The sequence below is a fragment of the Oenanthe melanoleuca genome, chromosome 4 (genome assembly GCF_029582105.1).
Source record: "Oenanthe melanoleuca isolate GR-GAL-2019-014 chromosome 4, OMel1.0, whole genome shotgun sequence".
Taxonomy (NCBI): domain Eukaryota; kingdom Metazoa; phylum Chordata; class Aves; order Passeriformes; family Muscicapidae; genus Oenanthe; species Oenanthe melanoleuca.
In genome coordinates this window covers 60,807,929-60,833,915 of record NC_079337.1, presented here as the reverse complement: position 1 = coordinate 60,833,915, position 25,987 = coordinate 60,807,929, and the positions used below count along the sequence as shown (strand labels likewise).

At 37.6% G+C, this 25,987-nt stretch overlaps 1 protein-coding gene across 2 annotated transcripts in view; it reads left to right on the top strand.

The window, feature by feature from the left end:
* HTT (huntingtin) overlaps nt 1-25,987 on the top strand; it is a 79,609-nt gene continuing 53,622 nt past the window's right edge. The window contains exons 1-17 of one of the 2 annotated variants that reach the window (XM_056489565.1): nt 1-326; nt 5,978-6,061; nt 6,488-6,608; nt 9,778-9,837; nt 11,814-11,893; nt 12,299-12,437; nt 12,670-12,811; nt 14,210-14,388; nt 14,857-15,061; nt 19,177-19,257; nt 19,671-19,990; nt 21,811-21,934; nt 22,213-22,331; nt 23,264-23,375; nt 23,918-24,058; nt 24,716-24,874; nt 24,960-25,057. In XM_056489565.1, coding sequence (XP_056345540.1) covers nt 226-326; nt 5,978-6,061; nt 6,488-6,608; nt 9,778-9,837; nt 11,814-11,893; nt 12,299-12,437; nt 12,670-12,811; nt 14,210-14,388; nt 14,857-15,061; nt 19,177-19,257; nt 19,671-19,990; nt 21,811-21,934; nt 22,213-22,331; nt 23,264-23,375; nt 23,918-24,058; nt 24,716-24,874; nt 24,960-25,057 — 2,265 coding nt within the window. In that variant the 5' untranslated portion in view covers nt 1-225. Of the gene's footprint in view, nt 327-5,977; nt 6,062-6,487; nt 6,609-9,777; nt 9,838-11,813; nt 11,894-12,298; nt 12,438-12,669; nt 12,812-14,209; nt 14,389-14,856; nt 15,062-19,176; nt 19,258-19,625; nt 19,991-21,810; nt 21,935-22,212; nt 22,332-23,263; nt 23,376-23,917; nt 24,059-24,715; nt 24,875-24,959; nt 25,058-25,987 lie in introns of both variants that reach the window. The other variant, XM_056489563.1, reaches the window with a different exon arrangement.

Sequence of the window (25,987 nt, the reverse complement as noted above, 5' to 3'; positions counted from 1 at the left end):
TCCAAGATGGCGGCGGGGCGGACGGAAGGCATCAGCGGCCCCGAGAGGCGCCCGCCCCATTCATCGCGGCTGTGACCGGCCCGGGCCCGCGAGAGCGCCGGCAGAGCGCCGGGAGCGAGCCTGGGGCAGCGCCAGCGGCAGCGCGACAGCTCTCGAACCTGCCAGGCGGCCGTGACAGGGCGGGTCGGAGCGCGGGCCGGTGCCGCCGGCGCGGGCGGAGCGGACATGGCCACCATGGAGAAGCTGACGAAGGCCTTCGAGTCGTTGCGCTCCTTCCAACAGCAGCAGGGCCCGGCTGCCCTCCCCGAGGAGCCGCTCCAGAGACCGTGAGTGCCCCGCGCCCGGGGCTGGGGGGCTCCCGACGCGCACCCCGCCCGGCCCTGGTCTGGTCCCGCGGGGCCCCGAGCCGCGCCCCGGCCCTTGGAAGGCGGCAGCTCCCGCAGACCTGTCGGGATCCTGCTGTCGGTTCTCTGCTGAAGTTCAGTGGAGTAACTTTTGGGGCAAGTGCGTTTGAAAACGCATCAGTGCGGGAAATGAACGGGAGGTACAGCAATCCTGTGTGGGTTTCACAGGCTGGTTCTAGGAAGGAAAACCTTATTTTCAGCTAGTACACTGCTGCAAAGAATACAAAAACCCTTAAGCATAGTTTGAATGAAGCACTGCTTTCAGCATTTTCTCTTCTGATAACTGCTGAAGTGCTTTTATTGCGACATTGTTTTTCTCTGTTTGATGCTTTTTGCATGAGTGTCTTTTCTCGGAACACTCTCCAGCTGATTGTACAGCTTACTTGAAATGAGGATTCAAGGCTGAGCAAGAGAATTTTCTTCTTCTCTATAATTCATTTTTCATATCTTTAAGTGTTGATTGTTGTTCAGTCAGATTTCTTCTTTCTTATCAGAACTGTGCCCTGAAAGTTCATGTTGAAGTTAAAAACAGGTTTTGGTGTTTGTGAATTGAAAATTTAAATAGAGTTGAAGTCTGAGCGCTGATACTTTCAGAAGGAGTTGTGACAAGTTCATTTAAAGTCTTGTGTGTCATATGCTGCACAGAGACCTAAGAGGGGTTAGTTAAAATATTTCTAATATCTTTTTCCTTTCTTGGATGTAAGGAATAAATGCGTTAGATCCGTGAGCTGTTCAGGTTTTCCTTTGGGGGCCATTACTGGGTGGACCAGGGCAAGGAGCTGTTCAGTACCACGGTGCTGCCCCTTGTGTTTGCATCCTCTAAAACCTGCTCTTATTGAGCAGGTGTGGAGGCAGTAAGGTTTTTACAGGATAAAGACATGAGTCACACTAATACTTTCTCTCCTGCTGCTGGGGAGAAGCAGAAGGGTTGAGGAGTAGGTAACTTCTAACTTGGCAGTGTCCTGTGGTGTTGGCAGAGGAAGGGAAGCAGTGGCACTGGGCTTTTGGCCACCTGCTCCCACTGCACATTTTGGTCCTGCTGCCAACTAAATTATCATGGTTGGTGCTGTTTCTCTTTGGGGAGTGTTGTCTCAAACAATCACAATGCATTTTCACACTTTTGATGCTTAATAGGAGAAAAACTAATCTTCTTCATGAGCTAGTTGTTTTTAGGTGCCTTACTGATCTGCAGGGACTAATTGCTCTGTTTTGTGCATTTTTTTTTTTTGCTAGTACTTTGTGTGGCATGGATGAACATCTATTTCCAGTCTTTCCTATCTGCTGTTCATGTTTCTGTCTTGAAAGTTACTGGTGAGAGAGGTCATGGTATTTCAAGAGAAAATCCTTAAAACTATTTGTGATGTTTGCTGAGGGGTATTATCCTTGGTTGGATGGTCTAAATTTAGGCATATTCTACTGTAAACATTAAAAAATTAGTGTTGGAATTGTCCTCGTTGACTTTACTTTGTGTTTAAAAATAGGCTGTTTTCAGAAAGCTGATAGGATTGTATGCCCCCAGGAACTGTACAAATTCAGTGACAGCATTGAGCCTCATAAAAGCCAGTGAAAAGCTATTGTGGCAGCCTTTGCTGAGGCTTCCCAGACTTTCAGTGAAGTAGCAGGTGACGTATTGAATGAAATTCACAATACTATCTGCCTTTATTTTTTCTTCTTTGTAGTAAACTCGAAAAGAAAATTGACTGTGCTTGGGGAGAAGTGTTCATTGTTGTTGTGGTTCTATGTAAATAACACTTAAATCTCTTGTAGTTCTGTGTAGTAAGTTCTTATCAACCTACTGAGGACTGTCTTCTGCTATGAAATGTTTTAAGATCAGATTGGGGTAGAGAAGAATTAATTGTTTACCCAGAAGGTATCTATGTATTCCTTCACTTTATTGTAAGACAGTGACTCCAGAACTTTAGATAATACTGATATCCTGTCTTTTTTATTAAAATATTAATAAAATCCAAGCTTATATATCAAGAAGATAAGAGCTTTTTCTGTTTCAAGAGATTTTAATTAGCTATAATCATGTGTAATGCTTGCATTATGCCTTAAAGTCAGATGTCAGTCTCTGGTACTCTCTTTCTTATCTCTTGTTGGGGCTTTTTTCCCATCTGTGTAAACTTAACTTGATCTCTCTGTCATATTGCTTCTATACACTTCTGCTAAGGTAACTAATTTTATTCCTTATATTTTTGCAGATTTTTCAGACTCTTTATATTTTGTTAGAAATGGGATGTTTTGCTTTGGATTGCAAAGCTCCCACTAACTTAAAGGTTTACTAGTATAGTATAAAAATTTGGAGTTTGATTTGCGAATACTAAAGTGGATTCTTTACATGTTCTTTTGTCAATTTATTCTAATAGTCACTTACTGTAATTGTTTTCCATTTTTTTTGCATTTGATTCTAACCATTACCTTTGCAGCAGAAGGTATTCAAAAGCCCAAGCAATATACTTTTTTCTATACTCTTCAGTTTTTCTGTGTCTTTTATGTTTGACTGAAGCTGTCGTCATTGGTTTGATCAATGCTATATGGAGACCTAGCATTAATTTTTTGTTTTACTGAAGATCACACAAACTGCAATGATATTGACTATTGACCTGCTTGTCAGAAGTAGTTCCTTGATGGTTTTTTGGCATTACTATGTCTAGGATTTATAGTAGACCAGTTCTAGTTAATTTGACAGTCCATCACTGGATTGTTACTACACCTTGTTTCCAGTGTCCCCCATATTTGGACTGAGTTTATTCCTTGATCTGCTCATATTTCTATTTGTTATTAAAAGAATAGTTTTTAGTTTCTGTTACTTTTCTGTTACTTTTGTCAGGATTAATGTCAAATGATTTGGTTTGGCACTTTTTTCTTAACACTGGCTCAGCTTTAGAATTTCTGTACTCTTCACATATTCTGAATTTCAAGGTCTAATAAAAATTACCATTGGTGAGCTACATCTCCCTGTAGTCAGCTCATCTGGACTCAGAGGGCAAAATTATCTGGGCTTGCTGGTTTTCTTAAGTTGTTTGTTAATCTTCCTGGTCTGTAGAGGTACACAGGAGATTAAACTCCTCTGTATGTGAGATGGAGCTTTCCTGTTGATAACTGCTGCTTCCAGTATCTCTTGCCTTCTGTTAATCATCAGATGTGTGTGATTGATTCATCAAATGTGTGATGCTGTTGTTGCCCCCCTGGGTGTGCTGATCAGCAGTTTGCCTGTGGACTTTATGATACTTCTGAATAGAGCTTTGTTTGGTTTTTTAAACTAAAAAATCATGTGTTTTCTCTCTAGATCCTGTTCTGTTTCCCTTCTTCCTCTGTAGGACAGAAAAAATGTGCATGTACATAATTACATTAAGTGTTTTTCTTTGGCCTTTCATTTCTTTAAATTATTTTTTTGGAAGTTGTATTTTCTCTAGCCAAGTAACTTTGAAGTTACTTATTTCAGTAAGGTGTAGATTATGTGTTAGTGGAGCTCTCTGTTTACAGAAATTTGTCCAAGAGATTGGTCTCTGCTAGTCTGAGTGGTATTGAACACCACTGCCTGCCTTGCTCAGAGTTATATTATATGTAGATAATAGAAAACTTTGTTCTGGAAGTAGTTTTTGTCAGCAGTATTTTCAATATGTCTTGTATCTGAAATAGTGAGCTTATGGGCAAGTTCAGATGTGCCTATTCTATTTTTGGGTTTAATATGTACTGAAAATGGTGCTTGTAAGAGATTGGGACTGCTGGGTAAAATTAGTGTGAAAGTTGAAATGTTTGAATTGTTTTCTGAGGTGCCTGCTTACATTGGTGGTGCTGACGTTGCAGAATCAGTTGGACATCTTGGACAGTATTTGATGTTTTTTTAGAGATGATCTGAAATGCTGCTAAAGACTCTGGCACTTTTTCAAGATAGAGAGAAAGAAAGACATTGTGTATCTAGAATAAATTCAGATTGTCTGCTCATATTCTGCCAGTGTCTTCAGTCCAGGAAGAGTTCCTCTTTGCTGTTTAGCTTGCCTAAATGAAATGCTGCCAAACTGTAACAGAAAAGATGGCTTAAAGTTCTGAAAGTAGAAAGTATTTCTGTGGTGAGATAAGATTTTCTTTGTGAGAAAAACTGAAATCTTTTTGAACATTGAATCCTTTCTGAACACAGACTTTTGAACCCCTCACTTCACCATGATGGAAGAAAAGGCACAGGGGTACTGGCAAACAATTACTTTTTTCCAAAACCTCTAGTATTATTTGAGCTGAAGTTCCTAAATAATGCAGTGTAGCTCTTTAAAAGTACTTGTCTAACACTATATTTTGAGTTAGCTGAATGTAATGTGCTTATTGGCTACTTGCTGTTGGCCCTTGATGTTGTGTTACTGTTATTAATGTAACTCAAGGCTGTTCGCATTGTTTTCCAACTTCTAGTTCAGAAACATTGTTTTGCTATTTCATGATTTTTGCTATTTTTTACTGAGAGAATTTCATACTAAAAATGATCAGTTTTCACTTGGAAAACAAAAGGGAAGATTCTCTGTGAATGTGAGTGAATAAGCTGGTAATTCTTCATTGAAGCAGACTCAGGACAGATTCCTTTGAGTTGGTGGTTTTGCTCCAGTAATGCTACTGGTTAATTATTTTAAAGTAACATCTGCTTTCCTAGAGGTGATTCTGTGTCAGTAAAGTGAGGAGTAGGAGAGACTTAAATAAAATTTTGCAGTCAGAGTTGGGAGTCTGTCTCGCTCTCTTTTTTCAGTTCCTTTATTGGGGGTGGAGCAGGGAAGAGCTGCTATTCCAAGAGTTTGTATCACGTTGAAGTGAATGTTAAACACATTTTGCAAAGGAGAAGCTTTTCATATTGTGCTCTCTGTTGTTTGTAGATACACATTCTTTGTTTCTGTGCACTTTGTTGTCTTTATTGTACACTCAGCTTGGTCTTTCCTGGGCTATACCAAGTGTTACTGTAGGAATGTTCTTCTCAACGAGCAGACTGTGCCTAGGGCTTTGCTGTTTTTGTAATTACCTTTGGAGGAATGTAGTGTATGATAGCATTGCTTTGTCATCCTTTGCAGTCCAGATGCAAAATGGTCCATTTAGTAGAACTTGAAGCTTCAAGACATTGGCAGACAAAAAAGTCTAAGGTGATATTATGTGGGAGGAGGATCTTTTTGTTCTCATGGCTTCTTGTCTCTGACCTTTTTCTTTCTATCAGTTTCTTTTATTTTTGTTCTAGGACTGCCTAATTTTTTTTTCCATCCTTTCACTTTACTCTTCTTCATTCTTCAGTTTTCATTCCCAAGCGTTTTCTCAGTGAAAGTTATGGAATTAATGTGATATTCCCTGTTAAGTGATTCGTTCTTCACTCTTTTTCCAAGTTTATTTTTCTCCTTTGCTTGTGTGCCCGTGTGCTCTCAGCAGCAGCTGCAGGTGAAGTCCTGGGTCTGCAGGTAGTTGGTTACAGCTATTCATGGAGTGACCAAGTGCAAATGCATCTTTTTCTTCTTTAATAGTTAGACACTACTTTAGCAAGAGTGTTTGAATGGTCACTTTTGAACTCTTGTCTCACACTCATTATCATTGTGTTCTTCCTTTAGAAAGAAAGAACTTTCAGCTACCAAGAAAGATCGAGTGAATCATTGTCTAACAATATGTGAAAACATAGTTGCTCAGTCGCTAAGGTAAGGCAATGTCTTTATTGATTATTTATTAGTGTCTTAAACTCATTAGGATAAATAATCACTTTGGACTGTTAGTAGTTGGGAGAATTTCTTATAATGGCTCGTTTGAAATGCTGGGCTTCTATTTAAAACTGAAATGGCATGGGTTTTTTCTTAACCGACTCAAAATGTGAGGATTATTTCTTGGTGGAGTGGGCACTTGCCTTCTACAGAGAAACTTAGGAGCAAATACCTTACCAGGTTACGGAGGAAAGAGTTGGGAAATGATTCCCCAGCTCCTAATGAAGTGCTTTAGTACACTGAAGGTCTTCTCTTGTATATGTGTGTATAGTATATATGTAATTGAATTATAAAGCCCTTTCAAAAACATAAATGGTGGTCATTTTCATAATGCACATTGTAATTTTCTAATGTTTGTTTATTTAGAAATTCCCCAGAATTTCAGAAACTACTGGGCATTGCTATGGAACTCTTTCTCCTCTGCAGTGAGGATGCAGAATCTGATGTCCGGATGGTTGCAGATGAATGCCTTAATAAAGTTATTAAAGTAAGAGCTTTCACTATTAGATTTTGTCTCTTCCTGATGCAATGTCCTGTCTGAATTCACATTATGTTCATTTAGTTGCCTTTCTTACTGTTGTTAATATCTAATAATGTAAGAGGCTAGGTAAGCTTCTTTACAAAATTCTATATGTGCTCTCTCGCTCTTAGGAGAAGTTTTTATGCCCAGATCAATATATTTAACTTTAACTTGTCTTAGGTAATTCATTGTTCTGATCTATTTTTGTCTTCAACTATTCATTAACTCTATTCTCTTCAAGTTAACCAAAACAGGAATGTGGGCTTTTCTGAAATCGTTGTGTGGGAGGAATACTCCTATTATTGTTCTGTAAACATAAAGATACTTAGAATGAGGAAAGGTAAAATATTATTTAAAAACTGATTGAAAGGTAGTATGATTTGCTGAGACTTAGAGATTTCAGGCAGTAATTAGAATAAATATGGTGTTCTGGAGTTTGTTTATTCCAGCATTCATAGGAGGTCACACAGGGTCTGAATCTTGATTCAAAGTATCTTAAAATGAACTTTTTGAGTAATTTATGGAAGCTGCAGCTTCCACAACAGACTTGTCTTCACTTCCCTTTTTTTGTGTTTGTTTTTTTTTCTGAAATAATTCAACTTTAAGACACAGTTATGTAGCTGCATAAATAATCTAGTTGATGTGAAGTTTAAGTGCTTTAGAAATATGCAAATTATAATTTTATTTTGCATGAAGGGGTGTGTAGAAAAAAAGAAAACTACGCATTGATACTGAATTAGTTAAGTTTTGGGGATTGAGCAGGCTGAAAGCTGAATGGAGAAAGCTATTGTAGTGTGTTCTCTAATGAGAGGGAATGAGGAAGTGTGAGTTTCTTGCTTTTTTGTTTTGCCCAATAACACTTTGCTCTTTTCATTTTGATTTGAATGTTTTTCTGATTGAGAGAGAGCACTCTACAAGATACATTCATTATTATTTAACTCAATTTGCTTTAAAAGCATCTCCAAAACAGTTGTAAAGAATGTAAGAGTATTTCCTACTTTCCACAAAACATTTATATAGGCTTGGTATAAATTTTACCTCATAGACTCTCTATTTAATATTGTTGTTTTCTGGCATGTTTCAGGGTTTTTCAACTTGAAAAATCTTTTTTTTTCCCCAAATGTTTGTGTGGTTTTGTTTTTGAGATTAAAGTGATTTTAAATGATGTTATCTTCTATCAGTAAGTATTAAACTTGCCAGTTGGTCTCAGCTCTGAAGTGGTAACAGTTGTAATACTCCACACACATGGATGTATCAGACAGTTATGGAAGCTGGGTGTACTTTATTTTCCATTTCTATGCTTTATGTTGTGTGGAAGCAATTTTGCAATTTAGGCAGACACTTGTGTATAAATGCAGAAATAAAAAGATGTCCAGTTTTATTTTTGGTTGTGCAAGTACCAATGATGCTTGTGGTAAGCAGAACAGAGGTCTTGGGCACCTAAGCTTGCATTTTAGTCCAAGTTCAGCTTTTTTTAGTATCTCAGGCATTTTAAGAGGCTAATTCTTTTGACAGTGTGATACTTTGTAGCTTCTGTTGAAATAAAAGACTATAGATGTTAGCATTACCTGTGTAACTGTGTGTGTCTGGAGTTTATGCTCATTACTATCCCTAGAAAACTAGGCTGAGCACGTAACTTTAGATAAACACTCTGTAAGTCATCTTCAAGTAATGCTACACTTACTTGTCAGAGTCTCAAAGACAGCATAAATGGCTCAAAATTTTAATAACTTTGGTGATGCTTTTAAAAGAAAAAAATACCAAGTTGGGACTTTGCAGGTTTCTATGGGTAAGGTTAAACTGTTTGAAGCTGATGCACGATGTTATAGAGTTCTCTGTACTAATGATACTGCTTAATGGGACTGTTCACACAGATTGCAGTATAATTGGTCTCAGTAATTGGAATTTATTATTGTAGCAGTTTAGAGCTGACTGTGCTTTTTTCCAATTGGGATAACATTATAGATTCTATCCTACTAAAAATATAGCTATACACTAACAAAGAATTCCTCCAGTTGGGTGTGTTATAAGGACAACTTAGCCTTGAAGCCAAATAATAGCTGAGGACTTTTTGTCTTGCTTGACATCTTCATGTATATAGGGGCAGTGAACTTCTCATAAAAATTAACTTTTGTAAAGTAGATCCTACTTGCTGTCATCCTGGCACCTGCAGTGTATAGTTGGGTGCTTATGTTAACAAAAAAAAACAACCCAGGTAAGATTTTCCTGGGAAAGGCAGCGCCATTGTATTGTAACAGCTGGTGTAATTGGGGTGAATGGAATTTTGGAGCATACAGTTTTAGACTGGGGAAATCATGCTCTGGAGGAGCCACAGACGCTCCACTGGCTGTGCTTAAGCAGTTGTGGCTTCTAGCTCAGAAGGTGCCATCAGATTTTGTAGTCATCATGAGTAATCCTGTGAAAATGTGAGTTTAATGGTTGGTGGTCAGGAAGGCAGTTAGAAAATTAGAAAGAAAGAAATTATTGGGCAAAGAATAAAAAATTAACTGGATTTCAGCCAAGGCTGCAGGTTTGAACTAAAGTGCATGCTCTGTTGCTGTATGCTTGACTGGATTCTGGGATGTGACAGTTCTGATATGCACAGCTCCTTGTGGTGTGGGTACTAACTGAGTACAGAAAATAGCCTGATTCGTGGAACAGAGGCTTTTCAGGGGCTGTTAAAGGTAATGGTACAAATACAGCTTCAGTTTGAGAAATAGTAGAAGCCTACTTGGCAGTAAGGGAGTGCAGCAAGGAGTGCCTTTTGCTGCTTGTGAATGCTATTCTTGTGTTTTAATATTCTGTTCATGAATACCTGTTCCTGGTGATTGCCAGAAAGCACAATAGGTTGGCTCTGCTTGTAGGCTGATCCCATATGGCCTTTTGCTGGTAGAGTTAGTAAGACAGTCAGTATTAACTGCAAATAACTGTTAGAGTTTGTGGAGTTTTTTCGCATTTGTGTGAAGGATAAAGGTGTCTCTTCTCAGCATTTATCACTTTCTTGTTTATACATCAAATATAGGGGCCATTACATAGTACAGTGCCTTGCTTGAAACTATTTTACTGCAAGTGTAAAATTTTTCCTGTAAAGTACCTCCCTTCTGATACAGTATGTTCTCAACGCATTTTATTGCAGGCTTTGATGGATTCCAATCTTCCCAGGTTACAGTTGGAACTGTATAAAGAGATTAAAAAGGTGAGTGATTTTTCTTTCATGTTCTTCTGAAATGTGGTATTTAGTATGTGTTCTAGTGTATTGGAATGCAGCATTAGAGTAAACTAGTAGTTTGTCTTTTAAGATTAAGGTCCAAGCTTCACTTTAGAAGGATTTGTGACTGTTTTAATGTATTATTTTACTGAATTTCCCACTATTGTCCACATTGTTTAGATTTAACCACTCCTGAAAGCTCATTTGGCAGAAAATGTATGAGCATTTGGTTTGAACAGCAGTTTGAGTTAACCTTAGTGACTCCCCACCCATAGGAATAAGGCATATTCATGATGTTTGCTTTGCTGACTAAGCTGGAAAGAGTAACTCAAACCAAAAGGGTGATGAAAAGTAGATGGAAGACAGTGACATTCTTAATTGACACAACCTCATCGAGAATTAAGGCTTGAAGTAACCTGATACAACTACTTTATGTACTTTGCATACTTTTTGTATGATGTGTACTTACAGCTTCTTACAGAGGCATAGGGAAAATTACTGAAGCATCTCCAGGTATCAAAAGCTACAATTTAATTATGTCCACAGGAAGAAATTTAGTAATAGCCTTTTTGAAGTTTGTGACTGCAGAAGAGAAATACTGTATGAAATGCTGTGTTTAGTTCTGTATCACTGAAATTGTCTCTTGCATCTATGAACATGTAATCAGGCTTGTATAGACAGAAAATATAGGTGTTACTTGTCAAACAGTAATGATGCTGGGTTTTTTTTTTTGTTTTGGGGGGAATGATAGAACTCTAGAAGATAAGTCACAAAACCAATGTGCATAGCTTTTCTTCTGTTAAATGTAGGGCCATGTATGGATATCTTACTGTATTTATGTAGCTTAATGTCATGCACTATTTTTGAGGGTATGGAAATGGACGTTAATTAACAGAGAACAGCCTACATGTAAATTACTCTGAAGCTTCTGCACATTTATAAACAGGTGTAGGAGGATATGTTTTGTTGTTCAGTTGGTGTGTACTTCTTGAAAGGTGCTCTTGGATTCCTGACAGGTGAGAGAGTGGTAGCGTGTGCAAAAGGAGCAGCCAGCAGACTGAATTTTGTTTGTGCATCAGGATCACTTTAGAAGCCATGCCACAATCTGTTGTTTGGCTGTGAACCTGAGAAGTGCATGTTCTGTAATTCAGATGCAAGTATTTTTTACTTACCATGCTAACAAGGCCACAAGCCTTTGATATACCAGCTGGAGAAATTAATAAAGAAATGACAGTTTTTGAACATCTCAGTTTTGTCTTCAGGGGATCCAATTTGAGAAGCATTTTGGTTGGGTTTGAACTACATTAGGTAGACAGCCTCCTTGGCATCTATTGACTTCTATAGTTTTCTATAGTTCCAACAACATTAAGGAATTGTACTACATCCCTAGACATTAATGTAAGGGCATTCTGGTTCAAGTCAGGTGCTCAGCTGAAGGTGTCAGTCCAGTCAAATAGATAGCAAACTTCAGCAGTCAATCCATTGTGAAGTGCTACAGATCAATATGTTGATTTTTCCTTTGGTGCACTCAGAAGCTGAATGTTGTTTATTTGCATATCTTAACTGCTGTCAATTTTATGCTGTATTTATATCTCTGCAAGTGTTCAGTGATTTTCAGACTCTCATATCATCAGTGTTTCTTTGTTGGCTGATGCCTTTCACTGTGGTATTTTAAGCAGATTTCAGCAGAGCGCAGATCTCAGACACTTCCTTTTCTTTTGTGGTCTTCCTTATTATTCATTTTGGATTACTCAGAAAACTCCTAAAACCAGCTAGAAAAAATGAAGGTAGTCATGGAACTGGCTTGATTTCCTTTTGGCTAAGAGAAATTTATGATTTCCACACACCTTGTATTTTTATCTGTTTAAGTAAAAGCTACACTATTGTATATTGTATATTTTAGGCAGTTTTTTGTAGGAAATGGTTTTGCATGATAAAATGTGATAGTTATATACTTTGTCTAGAATGGTGCTTCAAGAAGTCTGCGTGCTGCACTCTGGAGATTTGCTGAGCTTGCCCATCTAGTTCGACCTCAAAAGTGCAGGTAAACACTTTCTAATAATGAACTGTCGAAGAACCTTTAAAAAAATACAGATGTAACAAAATGTTACTGTTTGGAAGTTTTAAGTTTATAATTAGGAGGTTGGAGGAACTGCTATCACCTTATTCTCTCTGAATTTATTTCATCAGTGTGTTTTTTAAATGGAGTTTTAGTTCTATTGTATACGTTACTGTAAGGGGGAAAAACTGGTGAAGATAATGACTTCTATTTAAGTGTATTCTTGTCTTGAGTTCTGAAGATTCTTCTTTTTTTCATGTGTTCTGTGTAGCTAACAGATACATTTTTGTATGATTCAATAACACCACACAACTCGAGTATGAAGTAAAAATACTTAGAAGGGTACAGTTTTCTGATCACAAATTGGTTTTTCTCCTGTGCCATCCTTAGGCCGTATTTGGTGAACCTTTTGCCCTGTCTAACACGGATAAGTAAGAGAACCGAAGAATCGGTACAAGAGACGCTGGCTGCAGCAATACCCAAAATCATGGCAGCCTTCGGCAATTTTGCAAATGACAATGAGATTAAGGTACCTTTCTTTACCCTGTTAGTTCCCCCTGCTGTATCCCAAAGCATGGTGGGTTATCAGCCTTACCAGATGATGGTACAGAAAGCAGTGTTACAGCTGCATGTCTGAAGTAAGGCAGTAGTTGCCTTCACTTAATGTGCATGCAATAATGTTTTGAATAAATGAAAAATACATTTGCTGGCTCCTTAGTTCATTTCTGGTAAAAAGTTAAGTAAGATGTCTTTGTTTTTAGGTTTTGTTGAAGGCTTTCATAGCTAATCTTAAATCCAGTTCCCCCACTATCCGTCGAACAGCAGCAGGATCAGCAGTAAGCATCTGTCAACATTCACGAAGAACACAGTATTTTTATGCCTGGTTATTGAATGTGCTTTTAGGTAAGATTCAGGGCAAAAAAAAAATTTGCTTTTGGTGTAAGTAACATTACATTTTTCCATGTAAGCATATATGTGAAAGGTTTTAAGGTAAAGGAAGGATACTTAGACTACCAGCTATACTGCTGATGCTTGCACTATCTGGTGTTAAGTGGAAGATACTTCTAAAGCTATTTGTCTCTCTCAGTGTGCAGTGCTAATAAGTAATATTGAAAAGAAGTAGCTGAGGCTTGGGAAGCAAGTAGCTTGTTGGAAGTAAGGAGGTTTAAGGATTCTGGGTGAACTTGTGCAGCGTCAGGAGTCAAAAGACTTGTATGATCCATCAGCTTGGTTGCTAGTGCATCAGGTCTGAGGTGGAGGGTACCCTGCTGTGCTCTGGGCCATGATCAGATGCCCTATGACCTTTCTTAGAAGGACCAACATGTAGATTCTGTTATAATTTAGAGCAGAAATGGAGTGTTTTGTAATATAAACTACACAACTTTATATCCATATTTTGGCACTTTGCTTCTATATTTCTTCACCTGAGAAGTTTGCATGATCTTCGGGTTGTTTTGCAAGTCATGATGAGAGGCATCTCTGGGTTTCAGTGGAAACTTGCCTTCAGTTTTGTCACTGACAAGGGGTTCTTTACTATGTAGACTGTATTGAAAAGGAGAGATAAGGAAGACCAACAAATACATAAGGTGTTACCATGTTAGCCTTGCTGCTTTCAAGAAGTGTGAAAAATTCAAGTGCTATATTGTGACTTTCTTCCCTCTGAAGCGATGTGTGATAATGTCCTTGGCAATGATGCTAAATTCAAACAGAAACACGAATGGGAACTCCAAGAATTGATTCTGATTTTTTTTCTCCTCCCAGGATAGAAGGTTGGGTTTTCTTCCACAACTTAGATTAGTTTGTAATATGCTTTGGGGTCAGCTGTGATTAGCAGGTAGGTGTGTAGAAGAAGGTTCCCAAAACAGGGCAAAGTGCAAATAACTTCCATTAGGATAGTACATCTGTGAGCAAGGGAATTACACTTGGGTGTAAGCTGTCAAGTGGAGAGAGGAGGCAGGTGAGAGGAGCAAGAGAATCTACATAATTTGGTGAATGCTTCAACTATTACAAAAAAAAAATAAAAAATTCTTGTGTTTTTGTGGAGTAAAAAGAGGTAGGAGGGTCCTCTGATCATTCTCCCATGTTGCTTAATTGATTGTCAGTAGTATAAAGTACATATTTTCAAATGTTTCTACATTTGGAAAGCACTCTTAAGTTGCTGCTAGGTTTTGGTTGTTCTGTTTTGCTGGGTTTTTTATTTAAAGAAGCTATTATAAGGACTACATGAAATAACATTTGTGTTGAAACTAACCACTGTCAGTAAGTCAGTAAGTTATTTGGCCACTTCATTTCTTCCCTCAGGCTTGTTGGTTCCTGTAGAAGATGATCGTCCAACTCTTTTAATTCTGGGTGTTTTACTTACACTAAGGTATCTCATACCTTTATTGCAACAACAAGTAAAAGATACCAGCCTGAAAGGCAGTTTTGGTGTAACAAGGAAAGAAACAGAGATTTCACCTTCACCAGAACAACTTATACAGGTAAAATATGAATAATAACCCTTACCTGAAGAGTACTGATTGGGAGAAAAATAAATCAAGTCTTGATCCAGCATTATCTCATACTGAACACTCTGAATTTTCAAATTCCTGTTTATTTTGATAAATGATAGTTGGTCCAGTGACAGGAATTGTTGATAAGTAATCTGAGAAAAATGAATCAGCAGTACTTGTTATGTGTGCCCAGAGGAGCCAAAAAATTCTTATTGGTGCCTTTGATATGATCCTTACTTTTGTAACAAGAAAAAGGAACAACAGACTTCTACCAAAAAGGCAGTTAAATGGCTACAATTGATTGACATTTCCCGCTTGGAAGATTGAGGTAAAGATCAGATATACAAAGCATCAGTTAATCTTAATTCATTGCTGAAACTTGATTTTGGATAGGATAAGACACACAATATGTTCTGTCTTCATAGAGACTTACTCCAGTACTCTGCTGGCTTTTAGGTTTATGAACTGACTCTGCACTATACCCAGCATCAGGACCATAATGTTGTGACAGGAGCTTTAGAATTGCTCCAGCAGCTGTTTAGAACACCCCCCCCTGAACTGCTCCATGCCCTGACTGCCTGTGGGGGCATTGCTCAGGTCAGTGTATCCAAAGATGAACCTGCCAGCAGGAGCCGCAGTGGAAGCATTGTGGAACTTATAGGTAAGCTCTGCTTTTGGTTCTTGAGTAAAAGGAAATGAACATACATCATCAGCTCTAGTTCTCAGTGTTAGCAAAAGCATGAAGGTTAAATGAAATATATGAAGCTATGCATGGCATTCTTATTTCCCCAGGTACTGTAGTTCTTTCCCTTCTTCTTTTAAGTGGATATACATTCATTGATTAATGATAAGCTTCAGAGGTTTGTTTCTTTACAGTTTGTATTGATTTTTTCTTTTGTTACACAAAGCAAGTTAAATATGGTGGCTTTTTTTTAACCCATGAAATGGATGTTGTTCTCACCAGTCATCTGACAATTGATACTCATAAAAGCAGATCTAATCATAATTTGTATTAACTGAGAGCTTGTTGCTGAATACCAAAACCAGCATGAAATTAAAGCATGACTTAAGCTTATCCTTAACTGTTAAAATCAGCTATCAGCTTTCTTGTCTGTGGAGTGCATGTTCTTGAAATTCTCTTAACTGCTACATACCTGTTTCCAAAGAATCAGTCTTGATTGGACTTTTGTGAGGAGTCTGTATTGAACTAATGGATTCAGCCAATATTGCTGCTTCTGGAAGTAAATTATTAGCTGGAAGCAATCATAGCAGGGAAATTTAGTAACACCTATTGGAAGCAAACTACACACAAGTGGCACAGAATGTTAAAAGTAATTTGGTGGCGAATGATCAAAAAACCTTAGACTTCAAAAGCAGCAAGTTTGCTATTTCTTCCTGGCTTTGGTTTTTGTTTGGATTTTTTGTAAATTTTCTTTTTGTTTTATTTCCCATTTGTGGCTATTAGAATTCCTTCATGATTTCATTAGCTCTGTCTTTGCCCTGATGTGTTACTTTCTGTGATTTGCAGCTGGAGGGGGGTCTTCATGCAGCCCTGTTCTTGCAAGAAAGCATAAAGGTGATTATTTTTGAAAACAAATCTTTAATTGCATTCCTTCCTGATTTTTTGGGGTTGTTTTTTTTTCCCCCTCCCCACTTCATTGTCTTGCTGAACTTGGGTCTTCATTCACAATTGCTTGTGTTATCAGCTGAGCTTATAAATAATGCTCTTTATAAATAATGAAAGAATTCTGATGCAATTTCTGATATTGCAATCAAGATATTCTAAAATCACTTAAAGCAATATAATTTTATTTTTGCTGTAGTTCACTGGCAAAGTTATGTTGATGATTATTGATGCAGTTTTAACTGCTTAAGAGCACATGGAAAAATAGTCTCTTTGAACAGGGCATTCTTTTTTTCCTTGTAATTCTTAACCATTAATATAACTTGCAAAATAGTTAACTTTGCTGGTTTTGTTAGGCCTATTTTTCTCTCTGTAATTCCCTAATGCATGTGTATGTTTGCATGCTTCAATATGATGCTTTTTTATTTCTTTTTCTGTTCTTGATGATTAATTCTATACATTTTTGTCTTGCTATGTATATTTTCATTTCTTTCTTTAATAGGTAATTCATTTAACAGGGTTTTAAAGAATACAGTCTTCTCTGAAGCATTCTTTTCCCAGTTTGTGCATGACAAAATTCAATTGTATGTTTGCAGTTTGATTAAAACCAGTCGTATTTCTATGACAGAATCAATCTAGGTACAGCTGTGTAACATTTTCATCACCTGCAAAATGCTGTGCAACTGTGTGAGTGCAGTCACTGCAAGCATTAGTAAGCAAGAGATGTGCAATGCTGAAGAGAAAAACTTCAAGGGAAAGTAGTTTAAGACCAAATGAGATTATATGAACTTGAAGGACCATTACAGCGTATACTTATTCCAAATACGTCCTTCAATCTTTATGTGCAAGGAATCTCATAATGCTTAAATAACCTTATCAGTATGCTTTAAGAGTATACCAAAATGTAAAGTAGTGGTTAAAGCTGAATGAAACAGTGCTTACAGATGCAGTTATTGTTTGTAGTTTAGAAAGGAGAGATTGAAAGAATGGGTGTCTGAAAGTAGATATTGCTCCAGCATCCAAAGGTAAGAACAGAATGCAACAAATTGGAATAACAACGCATATCACATATAAATAAAAAATGGTAAATTGTCATTTAGGTTTTTGTCTTGTTGTTAGTCTTCAGTGTAACTTTGAAGTATTAATGATAGTGTAAATTCACTTAAAGTTCTTGTTAAAACACTAATCTTTCTTTCACTTTGTGAGAAAACATATATGAGTCATCAGCTTTCATCCTTTTTCAAGATTATGGTGTGAAGATTTTGTGGTCTAAACAGTGGCATGAACAATTTGAAGAAACTCCTTGACAATTTTGTGCTTTGTACAGGTTTATTTTCAGATTGTGAGTTGTTTCTTTCTTGCTGCTCTCTGTTGTTGAAAGGAGGGAAAATCCAAGCCTATTCCGACTTCCTCCTTGAGGTCATTTTGCAGTCATATAGAGTAGTGGGCAATGGATGGGGCTTCTCAAACTATAATGCTCCTTTGTGTGTTGGGGTGTAAACTGAGGCTGATCTACAGAAATCTCTGTTTCACATTTTTGTAGTCTTGCTGCATCAGACCAGCTTCAGTTCTGAGCAGCTGGCCTGCACTGGTTTATGTTTCAACTTCAGAAGATTATTTGCAAAAAAGACTGAAAATTCCTTTTGAAATCAGAACCTGTGTTTTGAAAGCAACTTAACTGGATATTTGTCTTATCAAATAGAGGAAAAGTATCCTGCTATATGTGTTATATACTCATTGAATACATTTAAGCACGCAAAACCTAATGTGCCTAATAACTGGTTTTCTGTGTTCTTATTCTTTCACTTACTTTTAGAAGTGATCAGCCATGGAAAGCAGAACATCCTGGTTTGTTTCAGTGGGTGTAAATGTAAAAAATAATAGAGAAGAATATATTATATTTTGTGCTTTTTGTTGGGAACTCCCAGCAGGATTTTACTCATTCATTCATAGGAGTGTGTAGTTCTCAATTACTGTCATTTTGCATAGAAGGTATATGGAAATACCATGTTTCATTTTCTGCCTTACTTACAGGTATGAGTATCATAAATCATGCTTTTCAGAGGAAGACAATTTTACAGTGGTGCTGCTATGTATGAAAGCAGTAGAGGAAAAGAAATTAATACTAAAGTATATTAATGCTTTTTTTACCTCCAGTTAACTTGAATAAGGTACAAAGGTATTCACCCAAAGTTATCCTAACGTTAGTTTCTTGCATTATGAGTCTTAGACTACCAGTGCAGCTTGATAGTTAAAGCAAAATGGTCCTTCTCACAGCAGTTACTCTGAATCCCTCTGTCTCTGCAAGGGACTTGCAACATCTGGAAGGATGGGCTTAGCAGCTCCCTCTGCCCTCCTTGTGCAGACTTTTCAGTGCAGTTGTGTCCTAGGTTGTCCAGGCAGTGTCCATCTGCAGGTATCTTTCCACTGGCTGCAATTTAAGTAGATAATGCTCTGTGAGTAAGAGAACTCTGTGGTGGTTGGGTTATGTTAGATGGGGTTCTCAAGTTTCTTAGGGCAAAAGCATCTCTGAAGATTTTTTTTGTCTTTGTAATCCTTAGCTCTCAGTGGTTGTCCATGATTCAGCACCCTGTCCCACCTGTGTTGTCTTGTGCTTCTAGTCTGCACTGCTCTTTCCCCTGGACTTTTTCCATTATGTTATCTTTGAGTTCCAAGCAGCCTTTGATTATTTTTGTAGCCTTAAGGAGGAGGAGGTTATTTATTCTATTACTTGTGGTGCATTAATGCCCTTCAGAGTTGAGGGCAGACATCCAGATGTTAGGTATCCAGTCCTTAGGAATAGCACATACGTGATGAAATTAGAGGGATCCTCAATGTAGTCCACAAAAATAAACTAGAAGTTGTAAGTTGTAGGTAGTTTCCTGAATGGTTGCACTGGTAAATGAAATTACTTAACTCTATTTCCTTGTCACTGCTGCCTGTTTTTTTTCTCCTGTACTAGTGAGGCACTGGATGTGGATGTGCACTTTATTCATTCCATTCTTCCTTTCGTCTGTTGCCTGTCATAGCTATGAAAAATTCCTTGGATAAACTTTTAAAAAACAGATTTCACATCTGACTTAAGCTGTTCAAACATTTTAAGCTGACTATAGTTTTTGAAAACTAAAGGTTTTTCTTATATCACTTCTCAGGTAAAGTACTTCTTGGTGAAGAAGAAGGTTTGGATGATGATTCTGAAACCCGATCTGATGTCAGCACGGCTTCATTTACAGGTATATGCCTTCAGCAGTGCAGTCAGCAAATACATTCTGTTACTGCTCTGTGCAAAATATGTAAGTGATATGTTATGGTGGTGAGGAAGTGTATGGGCATTCAAAAGACATGGTAAACAAAACTGAAACCATGATTACTGCTGAGTGTAAAACTGGATGAAGTTGACTGCATTCTTTTTTAATGGGAGTTACTGGTAGAGATGGGGTGGCATATTTAGGAGATGCCTATTTTCCTACGTATAGCTTAACTGTTTAATTACACACTTTCCTTAGCCTAGTTTAATATGTGGTTTAGCCTGTGTATTCATGTTGAGAGTGAAACATAAATTCAAGCCCTGGATTGACTCATAAATGCCTGTGTTTTGCAGCTTCTGTGAAGGGTGAGATAACCAGTGAACTGGCATCTTCATCAGGTGTGTCGACAGCTGGGTCGGTGGGGAGCTCCACTGCTGATCCCACGGGACACGACATCATCACGGAGCAGCCCCGCTCCCAGCACACGCTGCAGTCAGACTCTGTGGACCTGGCAGGCTGTGATCTGACAAGTACAGCTACTGAAGGGGAGGATGATGAGGTGCTCAGTCGAAGCTCCAGCCAGATCAGTGCCGTCCAGTCAGATGCCACTATGGATTTGAATGATGGCACACAGGCTTCCTCACCAATTAGTGATAGCTCTCAGACTACTACAGAAGGTCCAGACTCTGCTGTAACCCCTTCAGACAGTTCTGAAATTGTAAGTGTGCAGCGGGCAGAGGGGGGATCTCCTTCTACTGAGGGGCCCGACATATCTCAGAGCTCTTCCATGGAGGGCCCAGACTTGGATTTGTCTCCGTTCTCGTCTTCTACTTTTCAATCCTCAGCTAGTAACAGTGGAAAGGTCAGCAGCTCACACCTCTATTGGAGAGCTTGACCTCCTTTTAACACTTTCACTTCAGCAATAATGAGAAACTACAAAGCTGTAATCACTGTGTTCTCTGAGTAGGTCATGTGAAGGCATTACAGATTTTGCTCACTGAAAGAATGGCAATATCAAAGTCTTGACACAAATATATCCTTTTAGTAGTATATCCTTAATTTTGTATAGATATAGTAATAATTGTTTTTGTGCAGGAGGGTTAATGGAAGTGTTAAAGGGTGAACAGTTTGTTTGGAATGATAAAGGAATATTTTTGGAACACAGTGCTTCACACTGCCTTCACTTCTGCCTGTGCTTTTACACTTGGCAGCATAACTAATCTTTTTTTATTCCTTTTTGTTGCATCTTAAAGATTTCTCCTACAAAGGGGAAATACTGCATGATTTACAAATGTAGCAGTTACATATCTAATAAACACCTGAAATGTGCATAACGTTTATCTGTTTTAAGGCCCTTGTCTCTATTGGGCTGTTGTATTGTGAGGTTGTAATAAAAACAGCAAAAATATAATTACTGGGAGCCAGAGCAGAAGATTCAAAAGGAGGAAAATTTAGAACTTCTTAAGACTTTTTCAAACATTATCAAAATTTTGATTCTAGTTTTTTGATAGTAATTTGGAAGAGTAATAGTCTCTTGGAACTACAGAAAATACTAAATTTATAATCGTGCTAAACAAGTACTTCTGCAAGTGTGAGGAATGAAGAGCCAAAGGAGTGATGATAATTGCTCTCTGAATTAAATGAAAGCAGTGCAAAGGCCAAAGTGAGCAGGCATTTATTGACAAGGTGTGTGTATTGGCACAATGTGTTTATGCAAATTCTTGTCAGATGTTCCATATGTCAGTTGGCATACAGTTTACAAGCAGTAACTACATGTAAAATTATCCTTTCATAATTGACAGACTAAGTGGTTGTCCGAGTTACTGACACACAAGCTTTTTAATGAACAATTTCCAGGTACTTATAAAGACAGGAAGTAACTGAAGAAGTGTCTTATTTTCTGATAAAATTAATGAAATTGTTTGGTTTTTTTACTTTACTGTCATTGATCATTATGATTAATTTTCATTGTTATTTTTCCATATACCTACTGCCAATATATTGACTTGGTTCCAAGAGCCAAACTCTCTTCCAGATGAGTCCATTTTAGTAGTCTCTGATTTTGAATGAAGAAATTAAAATACTTTGAACTTATTTGCCCTTTCTTGTCCTACACAGTGTGTTCTCTGTTTGACTTCACATATCCAGGACAAGTGAGGTTAATGGTGGAGATTGACTGCAGGGCCAAGTTGTGTTTGTGGCAGTAAAGGTGTTGGTTGTGATTTGTAACTGCTGAGAGAGAGACATTTGTGATGAGAGGGCAAGGGGAGCTGCAGGGGACTGAGTGTTTTACTTGGTTCCTGTTGGTATCCAAGTTCATGGCTCAGCTGGGAGACTCAGATGGAGCTGTGGCCTTCAATAGCCCCAGAGCTGCAGGAGGAGGGGAAGTGCTTTGGGTCTGACATGCAGCTGGACATTAATATTTATCAGGCTCATATTTGCTTTCAGACTACTTCTAGATTACTAACACTGCATGTTTCAAAGTTAATACTCTGTGTAAAGATAAATTATTTTAAGTCCTGTCCTTGCACTGTGTAGGTTTTGGAGGGTGCTGAAGGACAGTATTCTGGAATGCAAATTGGGCAGCTACAGGATGAGGAAGATGAAGCTGCAAATGTTCTCCAAGATGATTCATCAGAGTCCTTCAGAAATTCTTCTCTTGGTATGTTGATAAATACAGGGGTGGGCCAGACTGGTGACACCATTAAGAAAGGTGTTCAGGTGCATCTTCACATCCAAGGGAGTGAAGCCTCACATAATGGATATGAAAAACAGATAAGTAGATGGATATGTAAAATAGGGAATATATTTCAACACTTGTGATCAATCACTTGTTTTGATCACTGCTAATTTATTTTTAATGTTTGTATAACTAAGTTTAATTAAAATGCTTTTAGTTTGCTTCTGAAATGGTATTTCATGAATTGCCTTTTTCTAAAGCTCTTCAACAGTCTCACCTGCTGAAAACCATGAGCCATAGTAGGCAGCCTTCTGATAGCAGTGTGGATCGATTCACATCAAAAGAAGATTCAGCAGATGCTGGTGATCATGAGAACAAGGTGAGAAGTAGTCACAGTGGTCAGTTTTAAAGTTCAAAACAAGTTTAAAAAAATCAAAAATTACAGTTATAATGAAGTAAATTAGTGGTAAATATGGGAAACCTGCATGTCTGATGTATCTCGTTATAGGTCAAAGTAACTCAGGTTGCATAGAGAATCTGAGTTACAGCCTGAATTTCATTTAACATAAGGTGAATACATAAGTATTGATTTCTTAAATGCAATCATCAGCAAAGCCATACCAGAACACCCTTCTGAGACCACAAACCCTTTTTGTCTGTGCATTAGTAGGCTACATTGATACTTTCTACTTGAAATATCTTTATGCTGATTGTTACCTGTGTAGGTAACTTCATGATCTCCTCAGAGGTTAGTCTTGGAGTCTTGTGCCATTCTAACTGCAAGTTACTGATTTCCTCTTACATTTTTTTTTACTTTATCTTTGGATCTTGTTCTGAGCTGGGGAAAAAGTTTCATTTGAGGCAGGCAGAATTAGATAAGCTTGGACTACTGGGGAATTCTAAATGTGAAACTACTGAAAACTGTCAGTCTTCTTTGGAAGCAAGTTAGAAATAATATGCTTTTCTTACAAAGTTTTTAAAGTAGAATTGCAACAAGTGGTTTAGCATGCTCTTCAGATACAAACAGCAAGGTAGTTTAGGAAAATCGACAATATTTTTAATAAAACTGTTATAATTTCTCTAATAAAACTGAACCAATTCTGATACTGGTAATAAACTTCTCCAAAGCATTACATTTGGAGGCCTTTCTTTGGAATATGTATTAACATACATATGAATATTGTATATTCATTTTGTATTAAACCTTTATGCATTTGAGGATGTGCAATATTTCTACATCGTGTGCTAATATTTTATTTCAACTGAAGAATAATTTTTCTCTGTATAAACGTTGTGATTTGCCTTCAATAGCCCTCCAGGGTGAAGGGGGACATTGGGCACTATACTGACAGGGACTGTGCTCCTTTGGTGCACTGTGTCAGGCTGCTGTCAGCTTCCTTCCTGCTCACTGGGGACAAAGGAGGTACGTTTGTCTTTGGGCTTCTTTGGTTCTCTGTGTCTCCCAATGTAGACAGTTGGAAATGTGACCACTTTGCTCTTGTCTTGTTTTTGATCTCACTTTATTGGAAGTATTGGACTTTTTCTGTGGCAGTGCCTAAGCACCACATCTACATTTTTTTAAAAATACATCCAGGGATGGGGACTTTAACACATTCCTGTCATAGTATGACTGATTTTAAATGCTTGTTTTTTTTTCCTTTTCTAAATTCTTATTTGTTCACGTGTCCATATAATATATTGTTTTTGGAAAGAGATGAGCTAGAATTATGTTATGGCTGTATTTGAATATTTCAAGCATATTTCAAATACAGTTCATTTGAGGAAAACAAAAAAGCAGTTTGTATATCGCTGCTGCCTCTGATAAACTGAAACTGCTTGCTCTCCCTTCATATTTTTGTGCAGGCTAAGCTATTTTATTTTATATAGTGTTATTCATTAAATTTAAAACAATTCAGGAAGATTTTAAATACCTTCCTTTTAATAGTTTTTGTTTCTTTCCCACAGCTTTAGTTCCTGATAGAGATGTGAGAGTCAGTGTAAAAGCCTTGGCAGTAAGTTGTGTTGGAGCAGCTGTTGCACTTCACCCTGAGTCTTTCTTCAGCAAACTGTATAAAACACCTCTGGAGGCAATGGGAGAAGAGTATGGTATGTTACAGTTCACATATTCTGTTTTAATAGTGTGTTTGGGTTTTAAAATAAGTGAGCATTTCAGCATCTATGCTGGAAACTCCAAACCCAGTTTAGTATTTGTGAACAAATACTGCAAAAATTGGAATGAACATGCTGTGTGCATGTGGTGAGGTATATTTTTTGTACTAAGATTTGAATTTGAGCGGATGAGCTTGGAGAACTTCTGACAAGTTCAAGCTATTTTAAAACAATGACTATGTAGAAGGGGTTTATTTTACAAATGCTTTCTTCCAAATTAATTTAGTCCATCTTATAGATGATTTTTAAGCCATTAGGTTCATTTTTGCAAATGAATCACAGGGGTCTGTAGTGTGCAGCTGATATGATACATTGACCAAAATGCTGCTTCTATTTCCCTGGAGCATTTTGTGTACAATTGAAATAAATCACTAGTGTTTTTATGTATGTGAGTATTGATCTGAATGGTGCAATTGATGTGTAGATAGCATTCACAGAAAGGGATCTCAGAAGGGGAGAACTATGGTGGGCATATTTTAGATGTGCTAGTATTAATTGTCCAATAGTTGAGACCTCCAATGTGACATTTTTGTGAATCAGTAAAGTCTAATACTAGTATTTTTAAAATAAAGTAGTTGTAACTTATTTTCTTAGAGGAGCAATATGTATCGGACATTCTGAACTATATTGACCATGGAGATCCCCAGATTAGAGGAGCTACTGCCATTCTCTGTGGAACAATTGTTAACTCCATTCTGATTAAATCCCGCTTTGATGTGGAAAAATGGCTCATAAATGTCAGAAGCTCAACAGGTAACATTTTATCTTATGGGTGTTTTTTGTCTTTTAATGTAACATTGCAATGTTTCATTGCTCAGTTTTTTTATATTTTTTTTAGGAAATCTCTTTTCCTTGATAGACTGCATACCTCTGTTACAGAAAACATTGAAAGATGAGTCCTCTGTTACATGCAAACTGGCTTGTACAGCTGTGAGGGTAAGCAGTAGGAATTTATTTGCACCACCACAGATCACAGGTTTGTGATTCATTACTGGGGTGCTGCTATTCACAGATGTCTAAACATGGAGCATAAAATTATTTCTTCCTGGATAACTTTATTGGCACAGAAAATAATTATGTGGTATAATGTGTAGCATTATAATCTAATCATGATGTTTCTCATAACAAATATACTAGTATGAGCTTTAATGTTACTTTAACCAACAAAAGGCTGAGTGCATTAGAGAGAAAGGTTACCTAGGCTAAACAGGGGAGTGTGAACATATAACACCTGGTTGTAGCCTGTATTTGGAGAACAAAAATGAAATGTGAGAAATGACTACTAAAATAGTGATTATATTCTGAAATAATAATTTTTAAAAGTGGGAAAGTATCAGGAAAGCAAGTGGTTCAAATTGGGTGAAAGATCCCTCAGGCAATTGTTGAAATAGAGATGACAGCTGAATTGGTGAGTGGAACTTAGAGTATGTGAATTTTATTTCTGTAATAAAATTTGTGGAAGGTGTTTGGTGAAAAAGCAGAGGAGTGAAGGAGTGAGCATTCTTTGAGGGTTTTTCCAATAAAGTAGAACATGGACAAATTGGAGGTTGAGGGAAATTCTTTTATCAATGAGAGGCAGAGGATGGGTGACTATTGCAGCTAAAAGACCAGTGAGGCAAAGCATAAATTTTAGTAAAATGTGGATAGTTTGTGTATGGAAATTATGGTTTTATATGCAAAGAGGTGGGGCTTGTGATACAGCTGAGGGAAGGAAATCCAGGTAGGTAAATGAGGCTGTCTTTTTAACTTTCTGTTCAGCAGTCTTATGTTTGTGTGTAGTGATTTCATGTGTGATTACACTTGTGGTAATGGCTTTTTAGAAGACTTCATCAGAATTGTTCAGTTCAGGCAACTTAGTACTAGACA